The sequence below is a fragment of the Beta vulgaris genome, chromosome 6 (genome assembly GCF_026745355.1).
Source record: "Beta vulgaris subsp. vulgaris cultivar EL10 chromosome 6, EL10.2, whole genome shotgun sequence".
Taxonomy (NCBI): domain Eukaryota; kingdom Viridiplantae; phylum Streptophyta; class Magnoliopsida; order Caryophyllales; family Amaranthaceae; genus Beta; species Beta vulgaris.
In genome coordinates, this window is record NC_079207.1 from 61,085,928 (window position 1) to 61,102,260 (window position 16,333).

General features: G+C 34.9%; 1 protein-coding gene across 1 annotated transcript; it reads left to right on the plus strand.

Moving 5' to 3' along the window:
* The first annotated feature begins 10,263 nt into the window (after positions 1 to 10,263).
* Positions 10,264 to 11,664, plus strand: LOC125498510 (uncharacterized). The gene has a single exon (XM_048646733.1). It carries the CDS (start codon positions 10,264 to 10,266, stop codon positions 11,662 to 11,664), a length of 1,401 nt encoding a protein of 466 aa, XP_048502690.1.
* Positions 11,665 to 16,333: the final 4,669 nt, after the last annotated feature.

A 16,333-nucleotide genomic window follows, 5' to 3' on the forward strand; every position in this document is an offset into this window, starting at 1 on the left:
AGTCGAGCAAAGTATCACCCACTTCAAATTCATCTTCAGTGAATAATCAATCATTTACCTCATTCTTTGTTGTTGCTAATCCACCATTTTTATGGTATCATTTGTGTGATCTTGCTGATTTTATAAAAACTTTCTTCTTTTTTATCAAAAGAAAAATCGTGAATGTATTTGAAGAAGAATTTGGGGTAAAAACGGTGAGTTCTTTGATTGTTTTGCTGGAGATACAAATTCCTCCTCGTCGCTTGTTGCTTGTCATTCAACCACACGAACCCAGCCTATCCGCCATCTCCAACAACGTTAATGGCCGTCTGATGAGGCAGATCTGATGGAAGAAATCACACGAATGGTGAAGCATGGTGAAGCATCTAACGCATAATTCTTTTGTATATATTTTGATTAGGTTTTTATTTTTTGTAATTATCAGCCTCGTCGCTTTGTTACAATTTTTTTCTGATTTTTTTTAAATTTTTTGTATATTTTTTCTTTTCTCTGTTTTTTTTATGTATGTTGAATTTTATTTGGGAAAATTCCTCAGGTACCCCTGAGGTTTGGCGTAATTTCCAAATTACCCCCCACATTTGGGGAATTCCTCATATACCCCTAAGGTTTGTGTTTGTGCTCAAGATACCCTTACTGTGGATGGAAACATAACGCCGTTAGGTTTTCCTCTCTTTCTCCCCAATTTTCTTTTTCTCTCTCCACCCATCATCCTCCATTGATGAACATGGAAGCTTTCTCTCTCCTCCCACCCACTCTAAAGCCCTAACCACCCAACCCCCAATACCTCCCCTTCCCCACACCTCTCCCCTACCCCCGCAGCCCCCCTCCCCCACCAGATTAGCCCCAGCCCCGCAGCCTGCCCCCTCCCCCACCCCGTCGCAAGAACCCTACCCCTCCCCCACCCAACCCCGTCCAAATCGACGCCCAAACCCCTGTCGAAATCGACCCCACCCCTTCCCCACCCAATCGAAATCGATGCCCAGTCGAAAAACAGAGGAGAGAGAGAGATTGCGAAAATGGGGGTTGCGGCTGGCAGGGGTGGGGCAGCGGAGATGGGGGAGGGGTGGGGGGGAAGGGGAGGTGGTGGGGGTTGGGTGGTTATGGCTTTAGAGTGGGTTGGGAGGAGAGAGAAAGCTTCCATGTTCATCAATGGAGGATGATGGGTGGAGAAAGTAAAAAAAAAATTGGGGAGAAAGAGAGGAAAATCTAACTGCGTGAGGTTTCCATCCATAGTAAGGGTACCTTGAGCACAAACACAAACCTCAAGGGTATCTGAGGAATTCTCCAAATGTGGGGGGTAATTTGGGAATTACGCAAACCTCAGGGGTACTTGAGGAATTTTCCCATTTTATTTTTTTTGGTAGTCGAATAAGCAATTATTTTGCATTTGTGTTGTATTATTTTCATCCTACATTTTTATCTTTCAAATTTGATGGCAAAATGAATTTTTTTTACCTTGTACCGGTATCTATTGCTGCGGTTCCTGGTCAAAACCGCAACAATACGTTGCATTTTTTTGATAAAAAAAACCTATTGTTGTGGTTTTGGCCAGGAATCGCAGCACTTTCTTGGCATATTTCTGCGTTCAAAAAACCGCAGCAATATGTTAATTACCTATTGTTGCGCGGCTACGACCGCCGTAATATGCCACTTAATGACCTCAACAATAAGCAATTATTTTACTAGTGTACATTTATTTTTGGTTCATAAATTTAAACCTTTTTATTTTTCAATCCAAACTCTCCTTGTCCCTGAAGGACTCTTCAACAATTTCGTAGTCTCTGGCGATATTTGACTTTGCCTATATCCACTCCCTAAAGGATAATCCCCAATGAAAAATTTGAAAGATCAAGACAGATCAACTACATTTCAATCAAGGCTCAAGCCTAATTCAAGACAAGCTAAGCTTACCTAAAGTTGGGGAATCCTATATATGCGGTGGTTCCTCCAAATATAGTCAAGCTCCCGCAAAGTTGTAATATGCGGATTCTCGTTTACGGACCCTAATTATATACTAAAAAAGGTTTTGAAAATCAGTCAGTCTATTTCTGATCATTCTATCATTGTACATATCTAGATCTTCTAGCCTTGCAAAACCCTGACCTTGGATTGCATCACATACATCATAGTCTTGCATGACCCTGACCTTGCACGACATTTCATCTACCTTAGCTTTGCATAACCTTAAACCTTGCATAGCGTCTCATACATCCTCAAAGAGTTTGAGTTTGCATATTTACATCATTATGTGCGTTATCTAAGGTTTCTGTACTTATCTGCTAACATCTTCTTCTACAGGTAATCAGATTATATTTGTAGTTATTGTCTTACATACTAACTTTGTTTTGCAGAGACCAACGATAAGTAGATCAGTTCTAAACTGCATAACGTTTGGAATCATTTTTCGTCCCGACATCATATGACTATTGGTTTCCTGAATCTCAGTCAAAGTGAGAGCTTCTGTAGACACAAAATCGTGTCTTCCCATCGAGTACCCGATGATGAAATATAGCAACGTCCTAATTAGTCTTGTCCAAAGGAAGAGCGATCGAACAAGCTAACCCAAAAGCATTTTGAAAATATAAAGTATATGCATTAAATCCAAGCCTAGTTTCAAGACCCAATTAATTATTCGTAATAATTAATTGTATTTGTAATATCTTACTATTAAATATTCTTGATAATTAATTTTTAAATGATATTTCAAAAATCTAATTTTAATTCCTAAAGATAGTTGATTCGGATTTTAAGGGTTAAAAAAGAATTTTAAAACAATAAAAAAACCGGCTAGAAAGTAAGTATGTGTGGTACAAAGTTGTTCATCGGGCACACAAGATTGCGCTTGGCGCAAAACAATGCGTCAAGCGCATAGATGTGCGTCAAGCACAAAGTGGTGCGTCAGGCACATAATTTTATTTTATCTTTTTGATTCATTGCCGGTTTTCTTTGCCTTATAAATTAAATGCCACGTTTCTTCGAACGACTTTATTTTCACAATGCTTTCTACGCTTTAACACTTCGACACCCTTAATAACAAACATTCAAACTCATATTCAAATACATTCAAACACATCATACCTTCTAATTTCTTTTTTAAGCTTTAAGATTGCTGAACCTGAAGATCGTTACATAAGACCCAGGTGACAAAGGTATAATTCTTGAGGATCAATTCCAATTTAATTCTTGTTTTACTAACAATCTACTTGTCATGATTTAGATCTTTGAAGAATTAACGCTATACTGTACATTCTTCCCTAATCTCTATTCTTTTATATTTCTTTTTATATTGTATTACTATTATTATTATTAATCATATGCATATGCATGATTATGTGTTTTAATGCTTTCATCACCTCACATATTGTTAATCAATACCTAAGAAACTGTTCTAACATTAATCTGATAATTTAAACAACCTGCTAGGTTCCTTGTAATTTGATTGCCTGATAACATATCACTAAAAAATATTCGTTTATGTGTGTCATGAACCAACCTAGACTAATTATTTTTGTCAGTGTATGAAAATATTTTCTGTTTATTCTTTTGCATAAAACTTGTTGCCATGAATCGATGTTTATTAGAAGCCAGCAATGTGCGAATGTGCGTGGAATCTGACTGTGTTTGTATCCTCACCCGCAAACTCAATGTTTAGTTCATTGACCATCTATGGAGTTAAGACCGAGAAATCTACATTAGATAAGTCTACAAGTTGTCCCTAAGATTTTTCAATATCCAATTAGGTTTACGAGTCTTCCTTTAAAGACTTGTTGACGACTTCAAAAACGTTTTTAGTAAAATCTTTACAATTAATTTGTCAAATATGCGCTCATCCCGCGTAGACGAAATAAAAACGCACCTACAATTATTATTATTATTATTATTATTATTATTATTATTATTATTATTATTATTATTATTATTATTATTATTATTGTTGTTGTTGTTATTATTATTATTATTATTATTATTATTATTATTATTATTATTATATTCTTATATATTATTATAATAATAATTCATATTTAGATCAAAATCAAAATTAACAAAACTATTTTCCATCTACATATGTGAAACCAGCATTGTGCATGGGCTACATGTTTGAACGCATGCAACACGCATGCGAATGCATATATCAAGCATCAAATAATTAAGATTACAAGTCATGGAAATGTGTTACAAAAGGTACTAGCACTAATGTTATAACACACTTTTTCTTTTTCTTTTTGCTTACTAATGAAGTGGGTCGGGCCGAATTGTTAGGATACCCAATACCCTTCACCCTAGATGAAGCCCATACCCCACTTTGATCTCCAGCCCTAACCTTCAAAAAGAAATCAACGTGATATTGTCTGAGATCGAACCCATGTGTCTAAGTTATTCAAACTAGAAGATGGAAAAAGAACTGAACTTCTAGTCATCGCTCCAAAAGTACTTAAAATCGTTCCAAATAAAGTTGAAATTACATCTCTAACCTTTTCTTTCTTTTTTCCTAAACCACCACCATTACCCGCCACCTCACTCCACCACCACCCAGCTCATGCCACCACCACCCCATTGCCACAACCATCCACCAGCCACCTAGAAGGAGTCGAAATTTTTTTAGGGAGATGGGCGAACGTCTGGCCTGGACGTTTGCTCCATGGGACGAACGTCTGGCCTGGAAGTTCGCTCCATGGAGCAAACGTCTAGGGGGCGAACGTCTGGCCAGGACGTTCGCTCATCGCCCTAAAAAAATTTCCACTGCTTCCAGGTGGGTGGTGGAGGAGGTGGCGGATGGCAGTGGGAGGTAAGTGATGGCGGATGGTTGCAAGGGGTGGCAGGTGGTGGTGGGTGGTGTGGAAAAGAGGAAGGGTAAAACAGCTATAAAAATAAATTTGGGGCGATTTTAAGTACTTTTGGAACGACGTTTAACAATTCCCAGAAAAGAAACCTCATGAGCTAAAATCAATTGGAAGAACTTTACTTTCACTTTACATAGGAAAATGTTTAGGTGATCTAGAAAATATCACTACAGCTAAAACATTTATTTTTACTTTCTTTCTATTTCTTACCCCTTTCGATTCTTTTTGTTCATCATGTTTATAATCTTGACACTATTCAGAATTTGAGAGAATCTTCTAATTATTTTCAATATATGATAAAAAATGCGGGGTCTTGCTTGATTCGTCTCAATAAGTATTTTATTAATATTTATTAATCATTATATTTTTTACTAATACATAATAAAAAATATTTAAGATAAAAAACGCACATTGACAAATATAAAAATCAAAATAGGAAGAACAAAAAGAAACTGAGAAAGTACATAAGATTTATCAATCTTTAAAATTACTCTATAATTGTCCCTTTACATATATAACATGATATTTTGTTGGTATTTTTGGAAGAAGTTCCAACACGTCTTCATGAAAGAAAACTCTCTATCGGATCTAGACATTTCTCAGGGGAAAGTTTGTGCTCATGCATACATGATTCCAAGTAAATATCATATACTTCCTCTGTTTCTTTTTACTTGCAACAGTCTGACTTTCACGCTTGACAATGTATAATTTCAACCATCAATAAGTTTAATTACCGATAAATAAAAATTATAAAAAGTATATATTCGAAAAATATACATTTAGACGAATCTAACAAGATCCCACATGAATATGTTTTTGCTTAACTATAAATCACCAAATATAAATTAAGTAGAGTTGGTGAATAGTGTAAAAGTCAAACTGTTGCAAGTATAAAAAAACCGAGGAAGTACAACTTTTGTGAGGTTTGAAATTTGAGGTACCCCACAATCCACATATTCAATTAATAAGAGCTACTCTTTGCTATGAGTGCGGCTATAGTCCAATTAATTGGTCTAAAAGACTGAGGTTTGAATTTTGAAAACCTACTACTAATGAATAAATAGATAGAGCCATAAAGGGTCCATTCATACTCACATAGGATTCTAATCTACTCCCCATCCATATGTAGCTTGTCCTATATTTGAAGAAAACCATAAATTATAAATTAAATCTTTATGACAAAAGCATGAGAGTAGAAGAGAGATAACCTTCCTAACCCTTATTAGTTATTAGATGGTGTGGAAACAAGACATGTGTAGTGGGTGTGGGTCTCACAAGAAGAGAGATTTGGAGGCTTCAACTTAAAGAGTATATATGATGGAATATTTCACGTAAAGAATTATCGTACCCTAATCCGACATGACAATAGTTAACTCTATTACATTAAACTTTTCGCAACTTACCTTCTCATGCGAAAATCTCCACGTTCTCTAACTCACAATATTTGCTTTATTATGGTTGGATAAATCTTTGACTACTAAAATCGTTATTTATGTGTTAAAAAAATTATAAAATTGATATTGCAACAGTTTAATATTCATTATAGCAAACTCAATAAGATTTCATTTGCTACATTTTTTTGTATATATAAGTGGCAATTGGCAAAATAGGATTAAAGTTTATAATCTTTGATGGAAAAATAAGAATACAACAAATATTATGAGAATGAGAAGTACTAGTATTATCTATTCTCATATGAATAATTATGACAATCTTACCTCATTGTTTCATTTAAACAAGTCTTTGCCATAACTTCAAAAAATGGAAACAACTTTTTTTAATTTGTCTTAAATCCCTAGAATAATATCACTCATTTTCTAATTAAAAGGTATGAGAGTCATAACATGAAGTTATATATATATATATATATATATATATATATATATATATATATATATATATATATATATATATATATATATATATATATATATATATATATATATATATATATATATATATATATATATAGAGAGAGAGAGAGAGAGAGAGAGAGAGAAGGTATTGGGTCAGACGCGTCCGACCATAATATTTGGTCGGACGACTTTCAGTTGATTTCAAAAAAAAAAATCAATTGGTTTCAAAAAAAATTCAGTTGGTTTCAATTTTTTTCAGTTGGTTTCATTTTTTGTTCAGTTGGTTTCATTTTTTTTCAGTTGGTCTATTATTTCTTTCGGTTGGCCCATTATTTCTTTCAGTTGGTCCATTATTTCTTTCAGTTGGTACACATATTACGAAACAAAGTCCAACTGAAACAAAACAATAACTAACTGAAAGAATAAAAAAACCAACTGAAATAACAAAAGAACCAACTGAAAGAAAAAAAACAATTAACTGAAAGAATAAAAAAACTAACTGATAGAATGAAAAAAAAACCAACTGAAAGAAAAAAAGAACTAACTGAAAGAAAAAAAAAGAACTAACTGAAAAAATAAAAAAAACCAACTGAAAAAATAAAGTAACCAACCGAATTCTCCGCCTCCCCCCCCTACTAATTCGCAAAATCATGCGATATCCCTTTCCTCCTCGGACATTATACACCTAGCAAGCCAACTGGGCCTTCATTATGATGGCCCTCTCGCCTCTTTACAGAAAAAAATTGACTGCATCCTCGGTCGTCAGCAGTCAGAGTGGATGCATATCCAATAAGATCTTAGTGATCCTTTCAACCTAAAATACCATTATCATGATAATTATTTCATGGAATGTATGAGGCCTAGGTGCCAAAATAAAAAGAAGCTCTGTTAGAAGCCTCATCAACCAGCATAAACCTCACCTGGTGTTCATTCAAGAAACTAAGATTGAAAACTTCAACCCGCGCATCATTAACGTTCTATGGAAAGACTCACAAACTTAATGGCTTGCAAGCCCATCCATTGGCAACTCTGGCGGTTTACTAATACTATGGAATGCAAACTACTTCATAATGTCTTCCTATCAATGTGCACGAAACTGGATTGCAATATCGGGAGAATTCCCAAACTCCCAATTCAAATGCACTCTCATAAATATATATAACCCATGTTCAGTTTCTGAAAGAGTTGAAGTATGGCAGAAAATAATCGATTTCCAATGCTCCTCTTCCCTTCCATGTCTGTTGATGGGAGATTTTAATGAGATTTTGGATCCATCTGAGAGAGGGAGTCAACTGTTTTCTACTAACGGTATTCATGATTTCAAAGCTTTTGTGCAGGAAATGTAGGTTCTAGAAATTCCAACTTCCAATGGAAAGTTTACGTGGCACCGTGGCATCTCAAAGAGTAAACTAGATAGACTCTTCATCACACCTGAATGGATTCAGCAATTTCCGTCGCTGAAAATGTCTCTCCTCAGAAGAACAATTTCAGACCATAACCCGATATTGGCATCAACTCATGACAAAAATTGGGGACCTAAGCCTTTTAGGTTCCTTAATTGCTGGTTAACAAATCCCAAGTGTCTCAAAATCATCCAGGACTCATGGCAGGATCCAAAAAATAACTCAATAATGGATAAACTAAAGAATGTGAAACTCAACCTCAAGGCATGGAACAAAGCTGATTTCGGGAAAATTCATGAAAAAATCGATGAGTTGGAGAGCAGAATCCAGGACTTGGACCGAATAGCTGATGAAAGAAGTTTGGAGGTGAATGAAGTAACTGCAAGGAAGCAAGCCCAACTTGATCTCTGGCAATGGCTAAAAATAAGGGAGTCTTATTGGGCCCAAAACTCTAGATCAAAGTGGCTAAAGGAGGGCGACAAGAATACTCGCTATTTCCATACAATTGCAACAATGAGAAGAAGGCAGAATTGTATTGAGCGCATCAAGGTGGGAAATGAAATCATTGAAGATCCAGAGACCATAAAACGAGAGGCCGTGAATTTCTTCAAAAAAATCTTCCATGAAGACAGTAACAACAGACCCATATTCAATGGGCTGAACTTCAAGCATCTCAGTCCAGAACAAGCCCGAATCCTCGTCGAAAAATTCACACATGCTGAAATTGATGATGCGGTTGCATCCTGTGACGGCACTAAAGCCCCGGGCCCAGACGGATTTAATTTTAAATTCATCAAAAGCGCATGGGATGTAATAAAAACTGACTTTTATGAAATTGTGCAGGAGTTTTGGGATTCAGCATCTTTACCCCGTGGATGCAACACGGCTTTCATCTCTCTTATACCTAAGGTGGATAATCCTTCGGACTTTAAGGATTATCGACCAATAAGTATGGTTGGATGCACATACAAAATCATTGCAAAGCTACTAGCAAGGCGCCTCCAAAAGGTTATGAGCACAATTATTGGTCAGCAACAATCATCGTTCATCAAGGGGAGACAAATTCTTGATGGGGTGTTGATAGCTAGTGAAACTATTGACTCATGCAAGAAAAACAAAACAAAGGCAACGTTGATGAAACTTGACTTCCACAAGGCGTTTGATAGTATCTCATGGCGATACCTTGAATGGGTATTAGATCAAATGAAATTTCCTTTGAAATGGAGGAAATGGATATGTTCCTGTATGATGACAGCATCAACATCAATATTGGTCAATGGCTCACCTACTGAGGTTTTTAAACTCCAACGAGGCCTTCGGCAGGGGGATCCACTATCCCCCTTCCTCTTTAACATCGCTGTGGAACCTTTGAGCCTTCTATTTCAAAAGGCAATCTCACTACACTTGTGGGAGGGAGTCGAAATCTGCCGCAACGGCTCCAAGGTCTCACACCTTCAATACGCCGACGATACACTTGTTTTTTGCCCACCAGATATACAATCTTTGATGAACATTAAATCGGTCCTTATACTCTTTCAACTCTCTTCGGGCCTCCAAGTTAACTTTCATAAAAGCTCGATAATGGGGATAAATGTGGGGGATCAATGGCTAGACCAAGCTGCGAAATCACTTTTATGCAAAAAGGGCTCACTCCCATTCACTTATTTGGGACTTCCAATTGGAGGAACAAATTCTCGCCTTGCGCTATGGGACCCGGTTATTGATAGAATGAGGCAAAAATTATCATCTTGGAAGGGTAGCCTATTATCACAGGGAGGTCGTGCAACGCTGATTAAAGCTTCACTCTCAAGCTTGCCTTTATATTTTATGTCGATATATCCCGCTCCCATGGGCGTCATTGAGAAAATAAAGCAGATTCAACGTCAATTTTTCTGGAGTGGATCCCTAGAAAAGAAACGATTAGCGCCGGCAGCATGGCCTCTTCTTGAAGCACCAAAAGCTCTCGGTGGGCTGGGTTTCGGTAATCCGAAAACAAAAAATTTGGGCCTTATGGCCAAATGGCTTTAGAGATTCTTGACAGACACTAACTCACTATGGAGATCCATCATCTCAGAAAAATACAGGTACGGGCCCAATTTTAATCTTCGCGATTTAAGTATTCCACCTAGTGGGGGGCCCTGGAAAGGCCTTGTTTCAGCGCTTATGGCAAATCCACAATCAAAGGCACTCATCACCTCATGCATCCGAAAAAGAATCGGAAACGGGCTTGACTCATTTTTTTGGCACGACACTTGGATTGGTGAAGTCCCCCTCAAAGTCAGGTGCCCCAGATTATATTTGATCGCAAACTCGAAAAATGCTACGGTTGCTGAAAATTGCTTTTGGGACGGACTTGGATGGAAATGGACTCTAATATGGAGGCGAAATCTGCGGCCGCAAGACATGGTGGAGCACCAGGCGCTTCATCAATCTCTCTCACAAGTTCATCTCTCCCCCCAAGATGAAGATTCCTTCTCATGGTCGCCTCATAAAAAAGGATGGTTCTCAGTTAAATCCTTTTGTTTCGAACTGGCTAAATCAGATGCTCATTGCCCTAATTCGGTGGTTCCGGGAATTTGGCGGGGATTAGTCCCCCATAGAGTGGAGATCTTCACCTGGCTTGCATTATTAAGGAAGCTCAATACAAAGGACCGTTTAGTCCGATTGGGCATTATTGATGTTGCACTTTCTCACTGTGTCTTCTGTAATGCATCCCAAGAGTCGTGCGATCATATTTTTTTGCAATGTCCGATGGCTTGGTCCTTGTGGAGTTGGTGGCTCTCGGTTTGGAATGTTCACTGGTCCTTTCCTTCATCCCCTCGAGAAGCTTTTGATCAATGGACTCCACCGAAAAAGGGTAGGTTCTTCAAAAAAATCTGGGCCGCAAGCTTTCTCATCATTATGTGGACATTATGGAAGGAAAGAAATAGCCGATGCTTCGAGAATAATTTTAGTTCACTGGCTCAACTCCAAGACCTGGTCATTCTTCGCCTATGTTGGTGGATCAAGGGATGGGATGACCCATTCCCTTATGGGCCGAATGAAGTGCTAATCTACCCTCAATGTCTGGACTGGTCTTCGGCAGTTTCCTCATCTCACATTCCCAAAGCTCCAGTTTCATGGTCTCCCCCAGATCCCTCTTGCTACAAGTGGAACGTGGATGCGTCCCTAAAGCTAAGCTGCTCAAAATCGGCCATTAGAGGTGTATTGAGAGACTGTCATGGCAGGTTTCTTTGCCTCTTTTCAAGCCCTATTCCTTTTATGGAAATAAACCACGCAGAAATGTTTGCAATCCAACGAGCCATCAAATTATCCTCGTCCATTGGTTGTCTATCAGGCGCAAAAATGATGGTGGAATCGGACTCCCTCAATGCTGTCAGTTGGTGCAATGGAAATGCAGATGGGCCTTGGAACTTAAACTTCGTCATTAACTTCATCCGTAATGCTATGAGATGCGACTCTGGGATTGAAATCACATATAAAAGCCGTGAATCAAATGTGGTTGCGGATCTTCTGGCAAAACAAGGTCTCTCAAGAGCGGATGAGTTTGTAGCATGGCTGTAATTTGCTTGATACTCTTCTTTGTAGGGCAGTTTATGTATCTTCCTAATTAGATGAAGGTATTATGTAATCTCTTTCCTTAATAAATAAAAGGGACCAAATTATCAAAAAAAAAGTAACCAACCGAATTCATCACTTCATATGAGAAATCATCTGGTTCAAGCCGTTCCCTGGATTCACTCAGGCATCTTCTAAAATCTGGAATGTTTAATGGCACCACAGATCTAGTTGGGGTTGGAGAAGACCATGGTGCCCGAGAATTTATTGCTTCAGGAAAATCTGTTGAACTTAATCTGATGAATGGCCTTCATGATGTTTGTGTATTACTTTTTCTCAAAACATATATTCCTTTGAGAATATATATATGTTTGCCGCCGATGGAGAAAGATGAAAATGAAACCAACTGATGCAGTATCACATTTGATGGTTTGAGCTTATCAACCATGTCATGTTTGCCGCCGATGGAGAAAGATGTGTACAATGAGGAACATACAAAAAAAAAAAAAAAAAAGCCTGTCCGACGGAATTTATTGGGTCAGACGGTCTGACCCAATAATTTCATATATATATTCCTAATTTAAAATATATTGTCATAAATGTCTATCTCTCACGTGTTTTTTTTATAATTTAATATATGATTTTATGTCATTCTTATACACCTAAAAATTAAGAAATATGGTGATCACAAGTCTCCTATTTGTAACCTTAATTTTGGATCATCACATTAATACAAAGTTATTTTACATCAACCTATGTAAAAACAAAAGATTTAAAAGGATTGTCCAATCATCTATATATCCGTAATTTCGATTTGGAACTTTACCCATAAGATCATTATTGCTTTAATTTAACATTACACGAACCCAATACTAGTTTTCAATTTGGATACGATCCCCACCGCTTCAAAGACTTTTGCATATACCATGTATCATAAAAACTTTTGAAGAATTCCTGTTGGCTTTCTCTAAACTTATTAAGCCAAATAATCCGAAATGAATAAGAACGAAAAAGCGGTCGAATTGTTGGTAGTTGGTGAGCCTCATTTAAGGAGAGAGATATATTCTTGCAATGTGTCTTTGTCACATTTTTACAAGTATAGACCACATTAGAGTCTTATCTACATAGGCAACGCTTATATTCCATGAAAAAAGTTATGATAGAAAGGGCATTAGAACTTAGAAGGGAATATTAGTGTTTTTTTTTATTCTTTCACCTGTCTTAGACTGCAGTGACCATTTGATATTGACTTGCATGTGCTCCTTTATGCCACTACATATATTACCATCTTATTAGTCTCCAGGTACATGAACCATAAGGTAATTTTCTTGGAGATGTATGGATAATGGTTATGGTGTGATGATGTCCAACACAACTAAGTACACAATAAGACTGAAAAGTTGCTTCAATTCTCTTTCTATCATTGCTTCAATATTTTCTAGACATAATTTTTGCATGCATTGTCAAATGTCAAACAACAACTATCATAATAATATAACAATAATAATGTATAGAAAAGAAATCAGTTTCAATATAATGAAAGAAATCTGCTACACCCAATCCCAATAAGTATCTTCTTGGATTTGAACATGAATATTACAAAAATTTATGACAAAAGTTGTCAATAAGTTGTCGATTTATGACAAAAATTTGCATTGATTTATGTAACAAATAATTAGTTAATACTTCCTCCGTTTCTAAATAAGTGCAACATTTCTTGTTTTCACGTTTGCCAATGCATCATTTTAACCATTAATATCTTCAATTATCAATAAGTAAAAATTATAAAAATTGATATTAAAAAAATTCACATTCGGACGAATCTAACAAGATCCCACATGACTATGTTTTTCCTAAAATGTAAATCACCGAAGCTAATTAAAGTTTAAAGTGCGAATAGTAAACACTATGCAAATGTTGCACTTATTTAGAAACGGAGGAAGTATTTGTTTTTTTTTTGGATTTTTAGCTTTTTATATATCGCCCTTAAAACTGCAAATAAATTATACTACCTCCGTTCTCTTTTAGTTGCAACGTTTGACAAATTGCACTATTCATATTCTCTTATTTGACCACATTTATTGATTTATATGTTAAACAAAATATAGTCATGTGGGTCTTGTTTGATTCGTTTCGATGTAAACTTTCATAATATCAAATTTTTATAATTTTTACTTACATACAATTAGAGATAAAACGATTTGAAATTGTACATTGGCAAGCGTGAAAGTCAAAATGTTGCAACTAAATAAAAACAGAGGTAGTATATGATCCGTGTAGGTTTTTAAAAAGTAAGGAAAAAATGTTAATTGAGCATTAGATAAATAGTTTGTGAGAGGACTCAGTTCACATGAATATAGAAAGAGATCAATGTGAGAGATAGACGTAATTGGAGGAACCTAAATCATCACATGAGTTTGCTGAGTTGTTGACTCTTGAATTTTTCCATCTTGCAATTAGAATAATATACTAATAATTACTTACAAATTCACCAAAATAGTGTAAAAGCTATCCACATAATGATGGAAGAATAGTTACTTTTCATATAGACATTTGAAAGGAAACCCTTTTTTTTCAAAGCCTTATAGTAAAATAAACACATTATAATGGGTATAATAATGAAATTATATATATATATATATATATTATATATATATATATATATATATATTATATATATATTATTATTATATATATATATATATATATTGTACGTGGTGTTTCGACTACTAGTCAATGTTGGTGGTGACGGGTGCACCCGTGCCATAATTTTGTAGTGTTTATGTCAATTTTGCCTAAGAAAAAGTTAGATGGTGAATTTTTTATATTGTCAAAGAAGGTATGAATTTTCATACGCACGTTGAAGCTCAAACATAGGTAAATTCAATTACTTCTTTTTAAGAAAAAAAAATTATATCTATATGGATAATATTGCATGCAGTAAAATTTAATTAGCCTTCTATGCATGTGATGTGTGCGGGGATTATTTTGGGGATTATTCTTAAATTTCATCTAAATGTAATTTTGAATGATGTAATTTATAATCATCATTATTAGTACTCATTAATAAATTATAATGTAGTAGAATAATATCTTCGTCCTATAAAGATTTGAACACTTGCTGGGACACGTATTCTAAGATGATAAGTTGTAGTGTAGTTATCGAATATTATTTATTAAGAAGTAGATGTGATAGGAGTTGGTGGGTATTTTTTTATTAGAGGGGGAGGGAAAGTTGGGTAACTCTTTATTGATAAAAGGTAGAGTATAGGACAAAATAGAGTATGAAAGAAATAATATTAATAGTGGGACTATGTCAAAAATGAAAGAGTTCAAACTAATTTGAGACAAACATAAAAGGAAAGTGTCCACACTATTATTGGACGGAGAGAGTACAAAATATAAAATTTCTTGAGAAGAAGTTGTTTCAATAGGAAAGGAAAAAAATTGTATTTAGAGTTGTTTGGTTGTAAAGAGAATTAATTTCCCATAGGAATTTATAATTTTGTGGGAATTTATTCCCTTATTAAAATTTTAGGAATTAGTTTAAATTATTTGGTAGTCATAGGCAAAGCTGTAATTTATACGAATTTATGTAGAAATTGTGAGTGACCAAGGGGAGGGTAGGTAAATCAATTCCTACATTTTGTGGGAATTTCAAATTCCCATGAATTTTCATTGCTCCTATTTTTCCACTTAATGTCAACAAAATTCCTACCCAAATAAAAAAATCATTGGAATTTCTATTGCCTAAATAATTTCATGTATACCAAACGATCACTTAGAGTTTAAAAAATGTGATGCGAATTCAGATGTAAAGTGATCTATTGTCAAATCATATGTGCAAGATTTTTTTTTGTTTGATTGTTTTTTTTTTCTTTTATATCAAAATTTCTTTGAATGTTTTTATGTCAAGTTGTTTTGTCATTGGTTAATTTGTGAGAAATTTTTCATAACTTTTATTTTTTATTGCATATTACTATGCGTTGGATTTCAAAAATCACACATGATAGGATGCAATGACATTGAATTGACATACTCATGTAAGTAATTAATATACAATGAGTTATGTTATTGTAATTTTATGTAAACACCACATACATCTATTTTGACTATATTACAGAGATGAGCTTATTTTTTTTAATAATCATTACATATTTCTCCTAAAAAGTAAAATGAGAAGATTATCTTAATTGACAAAAATGATAACTACGATTCAAAAAATAATAAAAGGGCACACACGATAATTATTGACCCCCAAAAATTAAAAGGATAAGATTATACTATTTGTTTTCTCGTTGTTTTTATTACTTGTTAATGAATGTTGGTATTGTTGTTGCATTTAAAAGTTTAGGTAGAATTAAAATTTTATGTCTTTTGTTTTGTAATTGATTTGAAAATTATTTTAGTTATATTTTATTTTTCAATTATCTTTTCACTGAACATATTTTTATGACAATTTATTTTAGCAATTTGAACTTTCTTTGATATGCATAACTTAAATTAAGATATATATAATTGAGGAAAATTTTAATAAGTATTAATTTTTCATTGAATTAACAGTTAAAAATTATTTTCATAGAGAGACATCATAACTCATTTGACTTATATAATAAAGATTTTAAAAAATACAGAACTACACTAAGGCTACATTTAGTAAGGCGTAAAACGTTTT

Coding starts and splice junctions, on each gene's coding strand:
- LOC125498510 (XM_048646733.1), top strand. CDS start 10,264: ATGGCAAATCCACAATCAAAGGCACTCATCACCTCATGCATCCGAAAA.